The 11,797-nt window shown below is 44.7% G+C and overlaps 2 protein-coding genes across 8 annotated transcripts in view; one reads left to right on the top strand and one right to left on the bottom strand.

The window, feature by feature from the left end:
- LOC123756419 (metabotropic glutamate receptor 3) overlaps positions 1 to 6,457 on the top strand; it is a 57,393-nt gene extending 50,936 nt beyond the window's left edge. For all 7 annotated transcript variants that reach the window (XM_045739566.2, XM_045739570.2, XM_045739567.2 and 4 more), the window contains one exon: positions 820 to 6,457. In XM_045739566.2, coding sequence (XP_045595522.1) covers positions 820 to 947 — 128 coding nt within the window. In that variant the 3' untranslated portion in view covers positions 948 to 6,457. The remainder of the gene's footprint in view (positions 1 to 819) is intronic.
- The window catches only part of LOC138349497 (uncharacterized), a 691,637-nt gene that overhangs the window by 464,485 nt on the left and 215,355 nt on the right, over positions 1 to 11,797 (bottom strand). The window lies entirely within an intron of this gene.

An 11,797-nucleotide genomic window follows, 5' to 3' on the forward strand; every position in this document is an offset into this window, starting at 1 on the left:
GAAGAAATGTTAACAGGAACTTTGTAAGAAAATTTGACAAAGCTTAGTAGGTACATTAAAGTAAAATTTGAGGGTTATCGGCAGGTATATTGTAGCATAATTTGAGGATTATTTTAAGGTTTAATGCAGTGAAATATGCATTCAATGTAACAACCATGATATAAGATGATAGCAATGACTACAGTGGTAAAGTTGTATGTTTAGGTACATATATTGGGGGATTGGGTAGCACTAGATACAGTACGAGTTTAAAGCACAAGGTAGGAAACTATGAAGATGAAATTAGGTACTTTTTGGTTTTATTTTTGAATAAGGCAAAAGTTGGACAGCTTTTCAATTTGTTAAGGAGCGAGTTCCATAAACTGGGTCCCTTTATTTGCATAGTGTTTACAATGATTAAGTTTGACTCTGGGGATATCAAAGATATATTTATTTCTGGTGTGGTGATTATGGGTTCTATTACATCTGTTAAGAATTTATTATTCACTTGTTCTTGTGCAATTGCAAATATTTTTTGAATCCATATTTCTTTTCTAGCTATTTTATATTTAATTTCTTGTTCCTAATAGTAATTCCCCATTATTGAGGGGTGGGGGGTGGGGAGGGGTGACCAAGTGTAGACGGTTTCCTTGACATATATTAAACTTTAAACGTTAAAGAAAAATGAGCACCTAATTCTTCAGTTAATTTGTAAACCTGCACAACATAAGACAAATACAGTTGCTTATAATAATAATAATAATAATAATAATAATAATAATAATAATAATAATAATAATAAAAATGGAACAATCTTTCTATTTAATATCTGTATTGCAGGTGCCATGAGCCGTGTAGATGATGGTGTCTATACGAGTATAGACCCACCAGTACCACACTTCGCCCTCTCCTCCAACCCAAATTTTTACCTGTTCCGCTCCCATGCTCATGCTGGTATGATGTACTAAAGTGTGAGGGTGCCCAGAGGCAAGTTACTGCAGCAACAATATTTATCTTCTATTTATTAAATTTCCCAACGATCCTTACCACAACCAGCAGTATCATAAGTCCTTACCATAATCAGGACTATTGCAGGAACCTACCACAACCATTGTTGTTACAGGGCCCTTATCACAACCAGTGTTACTGGACCTTAACCACAATCAGCATTACAGGTCCCTACTAATTCCATATTGTTAAATGTCTCTACTACATGAAAGTTTTCCATCTGTAGAAATGATTGGACCAAAATGGGTTGTTCTCATGTACATTTCTAAGAAATCTGAATCAAATCTTACGTTTAAATACTTCCCAAACACCTGGTCAGAAGAAAAATTGATTTGTCAAAAATAATATTGGACACATGCCCTTCTAATAGTACTGTATAGTAATAGTTGTTGAAGGTGATTACGATTACTAACAGATTTATTAAATATCCTGACTACCAAAGATTAAACTGTGTAGCAGTTGCTCATTTTGGGAGAATATAAGTATAGTATAAGTACAGTGGAACCATGGTTTTCGAGTGCCCGTTTTCAAAATTTTCGTTTCTTGAGCTCAATTTCTTAAAAAAATTCAAATCTGTACTAAAGTTTGCCTCGGTGCTTGAGTTTGTTGATACACGTATGGGCCAACTGAGCACATGGTGCACTTTGGTTTACCAGTGTCTCCCACCTAGTGATAACTACGCTTGAATTCTCTGTGAAGAATTTCATTGTTTTTGTGCTTTTCTGTAGAGCCCCTCTGGCTCCTCAGAACTATACTGGGCTGATATGTATATATTAGACCATGGCAAAAGTCAATTGATCGAGTTCTTAGACTACCGAGGACCACGAGCCAGAACCTGGCCTCTTCAGATAGGCACGAGGAGCAATGGCCTGTAGATACCCCAATGTAGTTGAAAGCAGTCTGTCTGCCATCTACCAGGTCAGGCACCCAGAAAAATAGGAATCTCAAAACAATCTACAGCTGGTTAAAAATTGAAAACTGAAAGCCGAAAGAGCAAGCAGAACTCTCCAGTCAGAAAACAAGCAAACAAGCATGACATCACCACTGCTGCTGTCCCACTGTGGCTGAGGCCGCAGTGTGGGCCGGTGGCTGAATGAACGGCACGCTGGAGGCGTGATCCTGTGGCCCCGGGTTCGATTCTGGGCGCTGGCGAGAAAGAGTGAGCAGTTTCTTTCACCCTAATGCCCCTGTTACCTAGCAGTAAATAGGTACCTGGGAGTTAGTCAGCTGTCACGGGCTGCTTCCTGGGGTGTGTGGTGTGGGAAAAAATAGTAGTAGTAGTTAGTAACAGTTGATTGACAGTTGAGAGGCGGGCCAAAAGAGCAGAGCTCAACCCCCACAAGCACAACTAGGTGAATACTGTCTGTGCAGCTTCCCCCTCCCCTGGAGGAGAAGAGGGGGGGGTCCCAGACCTTCCATGCCAGTTACCCAACCCCAGTTCTGAGGCTGTTGTGTTGGTGGAGGTCGATCAACTTTGGCTCTAATCGTTGAGCAGTGCTGTTTCCTTGTGGTGGTGTGGTGTGCTGTGATGTGGTGGTGTGTGAGCCAGGTGTAATTCCAGAAGTACTGGGGCTGCTTGAGCTTAGGGTCACCTTCCCTTGGTGCCCTGTAAGTACTGACCTTGCAGTGTGGGGTTACCTTCCACAAACTGTTTGGGAACTATTGCCGCAGGGTTCTTTTGCTGCTTGGTGATTGCCCGCCTTTGGGGTCAGCTGGAGTTTTTTCCTATCCCTGTTTGGCCTTGGGTAGGAGGTAGTATCGTTGCTGGCTGGGACGCAAAGTACTGTGCAGTTAGTTGTCTTACAATACGCATAGCAACCGGTTCTGTTCCTCCTGGAGACGTTGTGCTTTTGCGTGGTGTTTTTTTTTTTTGTTTGCCTGGTGGGGGTTTGCCTGGTGTGGTTGTAGGACTACTTGTATTATTATAACTTGATACATGCAGCTCTTGATAAAAATGAGTTCCCTGTTGGGTTATTTGTGGACCTGCGTAAGGCATTTGACACTGTCAACCACCAAAACCTTTTTCTTAAATTACAATATGGAATCAGAGGTCACTCCCTGCAATACTTCAAATCTTACCTAACTGAAAGGCTCCAGTATGTTTGTGAATAATTTAATTTCTCCCACCCTACCCATCAACATTGGTGTTCCTCAGGGTAGCATACTTGGTCCTCTCCTCTTTCTCATCTACATTAATGACCTTCCAAATGCCTCCCAACACCTCAAACCAATTCTATTTGCTGATGACACAACCTTCATTTATTCCAGTCCTGACCCCCTTGCCCTTAATGTCACAGTGAATACTGAGCTAAATAAAGTCCATCTTTGGCTAACTGTGAACAAACTCACCCTCAACATTGACAAAACTTTCTATATTTTGTTTGGCAATAAATCCTCAAATCAAATAAATCTCAGGATAAATAATGCCCAAATTTGTAACAAAATAGACGGCAAATTCCTTGGCGTTCTCATTGACCACAAACTGAATTTCCAGGGACACATTCTAAATACATAAAAACAGTTTCAAAAACTGTTGGCATTCTTTCTAAGATCAGATATTATGTACCTCACCCTGCCCTGGTGACGCTCTATTACTCTCTCATCTATCCTTATCTTAACTATGGTATCTGTGCTTGGGGTTCTACTACCCAAAATCATTTACGTCCTTAATTACTCGACACAAAGCTGCTATTAGGACAATATCCAACTCTGCCCTCAGACATCACTCTGTACCCCTTCTCAAATCTCTGAGTATGTTAGATATTAAGTCACTGCACATCCTCTCATGTGTATTTTATATAATATATATATATATATATATATATATATATATATATATATATATATATATATATATATATATAATATATTATAAATATATAAATATATATATATAAATATATTTATATATTTATATAATATAATATAATATAAATAAAATGCTGAACTGTAATGCCAATCCTGACCTTAAAAGCTTCATTGAAGGTTGTAACAGAACCCATGAGCATAACACCAGAAACAAATACCTTTTTGATATTCTAAGAGTATGACTTAATCAAACTAGTGGCATTGGCCTCTGGGAGTCGAGTCAGGGAGCCTCATTCTCTATTCAGGTGCATTTTTTTTTTTTTTTTTATTAATGTATGTAAAACATTCTTTACACTTTGTGTCTCGCTCATAGACAGGGCCCTCTGATCGCTCTTATTATATTCAATCATGATTTTGCTTTCTCCTTCAGATATTGTATTTGCTTGTTGAATGTCAATTTATAATCTGTCCATACTTCAAGATATTGACATTGTGTAATCCACTGAAGGTTAATATCTTGAATGTGTAGGCGCCTGAAATTATACACTGCGTATTGAATGTATTGTATTTTTTCACACTGGAAATGTTTTTACCATGTTTTCTGGGGGAGCCCCATCGGCTTCCTGAAGCTATCACACTGATTAAGTGCCATAATACTTAGTGCCATCAATCGCGGAGTTGGTCTACCGGGGACCACGAGCCAGAACCTGGCCCCTCCCCCCTCAGAGAGGAGCAGGGAGCGATGGTCTATGAAAACTTACATTTAAAGTAAGGCACCCAGAAAGATAGGCAAATCAAAAACCTTATCTTAGAATATAACCCTTGGTAACCATATCATAGAATATAATTTCAGTCATGACTTTTGCACTCTGAAGCCATGATTTCCCCGTTACAAAAATTTTCCTCTTCCTGATCCCTTGCAACAAGTAATTGATTACCAAGAATTTTTTTACCCCACCACCAGTGTTGTGGGGGGTCCCTGTCACCACCAGTGTTGTAGGGGGGTCCCTGTCACCACCAGTGTTGTAGGGGGGTCCCTGTCACCACCAGTGTTGTAGGGGGGTCCCTGTCACCACCAGTGTTGTAGGGGGGTCCCTGTCACCACCAGTGTTGTAGGGGGGGTCCCTGTCACCACCAGTGTTGTAGGGGGGGCCCTGTCACCACCAGTGTTGTAGGGGGGGTCCCTGTCACCACCAGTGTTGTAGGGGGGGTCCCTGTCACCACCAGTGTTGTAGGGGGGTCCCTGTCACCACCAGTGTTGTAGGGGGGTCCCTGTCACCACCAGTGTTGTGGGGGGGGGTCCCTGTCACCACCAGTGTTGTGGAGAGTCTGTCATCACCAGTGTTGTGGAGAGTCTGTCATTACTTGGAATATATTAGGTCCATTTTATTACCAGTTGCAATATGTCCCTCTTAGTGCCAGTTTTGTAAAAGGCGATATGCTTCCAGCACCAGTAGTGCTGGAGGTTGTGGTTGTGATATCTAATATGAGGAACCTTATGAGTTGGTATACTCTCCAAAATCAGATATTATGTTCCTAACTCTGCTCTCCTCTCACTATATTATGCACTAATCTACCCCTATCTTAATTATGGTATCTGTGCATGGGGGGTCTACCACTGCAAACCACCTTAAGCCCATCATCACACAGCAAAAATCTGCTATTAGAATAATAACTAACTCTGCTTTCAGACAACACTCAGCTCCCTTGTTTAAATCCCTAAACTTGCTAAATATTAACTCCCTCCACACATTCTCTTGTGTCAACTACATTTACAAAACCCTGTTCTTAAATGCAAACCATGCTCTGAAACTCTCCCTGGACAGATGTAATAGGACCCATTATCACCACACCAGAAATAAATATCTCTTTGATATCCCCAGGGTCAAACTTAATCTGTGTAAACGCTCTATGCAAATTAAGGGACCTAGTCTATGGAACTCGCTCCCTAGTGAATTGAAAAACTGTAAAACTTTTGCCTTATTTAAAAGCAAAACCAAAATGTACCTAACTTCATCTTCTTAGTTTCCTACACTGAGCTTTAAATTTGCTCTGTACCTAGTGTTACCCAATCTCCTAATTTTTATGTAATATCAAACAACCTTTGTGTTCATTGCGGTCTTCTTTTATGTGCTAGCCATATGCTGTATTGTGACTACCAATTTTTGTCAACTACCATTCAAGCTGTCATTGCAATCAATCTTATATTGTTTCTGCTGTATTGTGCCTACCAATTTGTTGTCAACTACCATTCAAGCTGTCATTGCAATCAATCTTAGCTACCTATGTGCTTTAATATACTGCACCTACAATTTTCTCTCGCCTTCTTTTTTTTTCATTTCATGTAATCTGTTATCATTTTTTTGTCTATAAATTTTGCAAGTATTTACCTCCTTAAAATTTTCTTAGATTAAGGACCTGCCCGAAACGCTGCGCGTGCTAGTGGCTTTACAAGACTGTAATTACCATATTTGTATCCTCACATTCCTTATGTACATTCTTGTATATGCATAAATAAATAAATAAATAAATAAATAAACCTTTAATACAAGGCTGTTGCAGTAAGCTGTGTCACACTCGACTCACCTTTCAATAATCATTGTTGTTGTAATATAGTGTAAATGTAAAATTGATATAATCATAATAAATTGTATAAAACAAATACTGTGGTTCCTTGTATCCTTCTCCCACTTTCTCAGTTTTGCAGCTGAACAGCACTGTACAGCATTGTACAGGACAGTACAACATTGTACAGAACAGTACAGTATTGTGCAGTACAGCACTGTACAGAACAGTACAGTACAGGACAGTACAGCACTGTACAGCAGAACACTGTACAGCACTGTTCAGTACAGCACTGTAAATGCAATGCCATTATATTTCGATAACAGATCTGTATGGTACAATACTCTATTATGAATAGTACCATGGTACTGTTCTGTTTTTTCGGTAAACGGTAACTTTCTAGTAGGATTTTTAGGTGATTTCTAGTAGCATTTCTAGGGGATTTCTAGGAGGATTCCTAATAGGATTTCTAGCAGGATTAATAGTAAAATTTTTAGGTGACTTCTAGTAGGATTTCTAGAATGATTTATAGTAGGGACTTTAAGTGATTCCTAGTAGGATTTCTAGTAAGATTCTTGGTAGGATTTCTAGGATGATTTCTAGTATGATTTATAAATTTCTACTAGGATTCATAGTAGGATTTCTAGGTGATTTCTAGTGGGAATTAAAGGACGATTTCTAGTAGGATTTCTAGAAGGATTTCTACTAGGATTTGTAGTAGGATTCCTAGTAGGATTTCAATTTGGATTTCTAATAGGAAATCTTAGTAGGATTTCTAGGTGATTTCTAGGATGATTTCTAGTGGGGATTGATAGTAGGATTCCTATTAGGATTTCTAGTAGGATTTCTACTATGGTTCCTAGTATAGTTTCTGGTATGATTTGTAGGTGATTTCTGGTAGGATTTTTACAATGATTTCTAGTAGGATTTCTAGTGGAATTTCTAGTATTTCTAGTACAGGATTTTTAGTAGGAATTTCTACTAGAAATTCCCTAGAAATCTTACTAGAAGTCATCCTTGAAATCCTACATGAAATCACCTAGAAATCTTTCGCCGCGAATTTCGAAACGCGAATTTCGCCGCTACCTGCCAAAAACCGCGCGATTTTCGCCGCTAGCGGCCAAGAACCGTGCGATTTTCACAGCTGGCGGGCAAAAATCGCGCGATTTAGGCCGCTACCAGCCAAAAATCGCGCGATTTAAGCCGTTAGCGGCCAAAAACCATGCGATTTTCGCAGCTGGCGGGCAAAAATCGCGATTTTCGCTGCTAGCGGCCAAAAACCATGCGATTTTCGCCGCTAGCGGCCAAAAATCGGGCGATTTTTGCCGCTACCGGCCAAAAACCGCGTGGTTTTCGCCGCTAGCGGCCAAAAACCGTGCGATTTTCACAGCTGGCGGGCAAAAATAGCGCGATTTTTGCCGCTACCGGCCAAAAACCGCGCGATTTTCGCCGCTAGCGGCCAAAAACCATGCGATTTTCGCAGCTGGCGGGCAAAAATCGCGATTTTCGCCGCTACCGGCCAAAAATAGCGCGATTTTCGCCGCTAGCGGCCAAAAATCGGGCGATTTTTGCCGCTAACGGCCGAAAACCGCGCTATTTTCGACGCTAGCGGCCTGAAACCATGCGATTTTTTAAGCTGGCGGGCAAAAATCGTGCGAATTTCGCCGCTACCTGCCTAAAATCGACTGATTTTCGCCACTAGCGGCCAAAAATGGGGCGATTTTCAACGCTAGCGGCCAAAAATCGTGCAAATTTCGCCGCTACCGGCCAAAAAGCGTGTGAATTTTGCCGCTAGCGGCCAAAAATCGCGCGATTTTCGCCGCTAGCGGCCAGAAACTATGCGATTTTTGTAGCTGGCGGGCAAAAATAGCGCGATTTTCGCCGCTACCGGCCAAAAACAACGCGATTTTCGCCGCTAGCGGCCAAAAACCATGCGATTTTCGCAGCTGGCGGGCAAAAATAGCGCGATTTTCGCCGCTACCGGCCAAAAACCGCGCGATTTTCGCCGCTAGCGGCCAAAAAACATGCGATTTTCGCAGCTGGCGGGCAAAAATCGCGATTTTCGCTGCTACCGGCCAAAAATAGCGCGATTTTCGCCGCTAGCGGCCAAAAAGCGTGCGATTTTCGACGCTAGCGGCCAGAAACCATGCGATTTTTGCAGCTGGCGGGCAAAAATCGCGCGAATTTCGCCGCTACCTGCCAAAAATCGACCGATTTTCGCCGCTAGCGGCCAAAAAAGGGGCTATTTTCGTCGCTAGCAGCCAAAAATCGTGCAAATTTCCTCGCTAGCAGCCAAAAATCGTGCGAATTTCGCCGCTACCGGCCAAAAATCGCGCGATTTTCGCCGCTAGCGGCCAAAAACTATGCGATTTTCGCAGCTGGCAGGCAAAAATCGCGATTTTCGCCGCTAGCGGCCAGTAACTATGCGATTTTTGCAGCTAGCGAGCAAAAATAGCGCGATTTTCGCCGCTACCAGCCAAAAACCGCGCGATTCTCGCCGCTAGCGGCCAAAAACCATGCGATTTTCGCAGCTCGCGGGCAAAAATCGCGATTTTCGCCGTTAGTGGCCAAAAACCGTGCGATTTTCGCCGCTAGCGGCCAAAAATCGGGCGATTTTTGCATCTAACGGCCGAAAACCGTGCTATTTTCGACGCTAGCGGCCAGAAACCATGCAATTTTTGCAGCTGGCGGGCAAAAATCGCGCGAATTTCGCCGCTACCTGCCAAAAATCGATAGATTTTCGCCGCTAGCGGCCAAAAAAGGGGCTATTTTCGCCGCTAGCGGCCAAAAATCGTGCAAATTTCGCCGCTAGCAGCCAAAAATCGTGCGAATTTCGCCGCTAGCGGCCAAAAATCGCGCGATTTTCGCCGCTAGGGGCCAGTAACAATGCGATTTTAGCAGCTGGCGGGCAAAAATAGCGCGATTTTCGCCGCTACCGGCCAAAAACCGCGCGATTTTCGCCGCTAGCGGTCAAAAACCGTGCGATTTTCGCAGCTAGCGGCCAAAAATCGCGTGATTTTCGCCGCTATCGGCCAAAAACCGCGTGATTTTCGCCGCTTGCGGCCAAAAACCGTGCGATTTTCACAGCAGGCGGGCAAGAATCGCGCGATTTAAGCCGCTACCAGCCAAAAATCGCGCGATTTAAGCCGCTAGCGGCCAAAAACCATGCGATTTTCGCAGCTGGCGGGCAAAAATCGCGATTTTCGCCGCTACCGACCAAAAATAGCGCGATTTTCGCCGCTAGCGGCCAAAAACCGTGCGATTTTCGCTTCTAGCTGCCGCAAACCGCGCTATTTTCGACGCTAGCGGCCAGAAACCATGCGATTTTTGCAGCTGGCGGGCAAAAATAGCGCGATTTTCGCCGCTACCGGCCAAAAACCGCGCGATTTTCGCCGCTAGCGGCCAAAAAAACATGCGATTTTCGCAGCTGGCGGGCAAAAATCGCGATTTTCGCCGCTACCGACCAAAAATAGCGCGATTTTCGCCGCTAGCGGCCGAAAACTGTGCGATTTTCGCTTCTAGCGGCCGCAAACCGCGCTATTTTCGACGTTAGCGGCCAAAAACATGCGATTTTCGCAGCTGGCGGGCAAAAATAGCGCGATTTTTGCCGCTACCGGCCAAAAACCGCGCGATTTTCGCCGCTAGCGGCCAAAAACCATGCGATTTTCGCAGCTGGCGGGCAAAAATCGCGATTTTCGCCGCTACCGGCCAAAAATAGCGCGATTTTCGCCGCTAGCGGCCAAAAACCGTGCGATTTTCGCCGCTAGCGGCCAAAAATCGGGCGATTTTTGCCGCTAGCGGCCAGAAACCATGCGATTTTTTAAGCTGGCGGGCAAAAATCGCGCGAGTTTTGTCGCTACCTGCCAAAAATCGACTGATTTTCGAAGCTAGCGGCCAAAAAAGGGGCTATTTTCGCCGCTAGCGGCCAAAAATGGGGCGATTTTCAACGCTAGCGGCCAAAAATCGTGCAAATTTCGCCGCTAGCGGCCAAAAATCGCGCGATTTTCGCCGCTAGCGGCCAGAAACTATGCGATTTTTGTAGCTGGCGGGCAAAAATAGCGCGATTTTCGCCGCTACCGGCCAAAAACCGCGCGATTTTCGCTGCTAGCGGCCAAAAAAGGGGCTATTTTCGCCGTTAGCGGCCAAAAATCGTGCAAATTTCGCCGCTAGCGGCCAAAAATCGCGCGAATTTCGCCGCTAGCGGCCAAAAATCGCGCGATTTTCGCCGCTAGCGGCCAGTAACTATGCGATTTCTGCAGCTAGCGAGCAAAAATAGCGCGATTTTCGCCGCTACCAGCCAAAAACCGCGCGATTTTCGCCGCTAGCGGCCAAAAACCATGCGATTTTCGCAGCTCGCTGGCAAAAATCGCGATTTACGCCGCAACCGGCCAAAAATAGCGCGATTTTCGCCGTTAGTGGCCAAAAACCGTGCGATTTTCGCAGCTGGCGGGCAAAAATAGCGCGATTTTCGCCGCTACCGGCCAAAAACCGCGCGATTTTCGCCACTAGCGGCCAAAAAACATGCGATTTTCGCAGCTGGCGGGCAAAAATCGCGATTTTCGCTGCTACCGGCCAAAAATAGCGCGATTTTCGCCGCTAGCGGCCAAAAACCATGCGATTCTCGCAGCTGGCTTGCAAAAATCGCGCAATTTTCGCCGCTACCGGCCAAAAACCGCGTGATTTTCGCCGCTAGCGGCCAAAACCGTGCGATTTTCACAGCTAGCGGGCAAATCGCCCGATTTATGCCGCTACCGGCCAAAAATCGCGCGATTTAAGTCGCTAGCGGCCAAAAATCGTTCAAATTTCGCCGCTAGCGGCCAAAAATCGTGCGAATTTCGCCGCTAGCGGCCAAAAATCGTGCGATTTTCGCCGCTACCGGCCTGAAACTATGCGATTTTTGCAGCTGGCGGGCAAAAATCGCGGTTTTCGCCGCTACCGGCCAAAAATCGCGCGATTTTCGCCGCTACCGGCCAAAAATCGGGCGATTTTTGCCGCTAACGGCCGAAAACCGCGCTATTTTGCGCAAAAACCATGCGATTTTCGCAGCTGGCGGGCAAAAATCGCGATTGTCGCCGCTACCGGCCAAAAATAGCGCGATTTTCGCCGCTACCGGCAAAAAACCGCGCGATTTTCGCCGTTACCGGCCAAAAACCATGCGATTTTCGCAGCTGGCGGGCAAAAATCGCGATTTTCGCCGCTACCGGCCAAAAATAGCGCGATTTTCGCCGCTACAGGCCAAAAACCGCGCGATTTTTGACGCTAGCGGCCAAAAACCGCGCTATTTTGTGCAAAAACCATGCGATTTTCGCAGCTGGCGGGCAAAAATCGCGATTTTCGCCGCTACCGGCCAAAAACCATGCGATTTTCGCAGCTGGCGGGCAAAAATCGCTATTTTCGCCGCTACCGGCCAAAAATCGCGCGATTTTCAACGCTAGCG

This window comes from Procambarus clarkii, chromosome 25 (genome assembly GCF_040958095.1).
Source record: "Procambarus clarkii isolate CNS0578487 chromosome 25, FALCON_Pclarkii_2.0, whole genome shotgun sequence".
Lineage (NCBI taxonomy): Eukaryota > Metazoa > Arthropoda > Malacostraca > Decapoda > Cambaridae > Procambarus > Procambarus clarkii.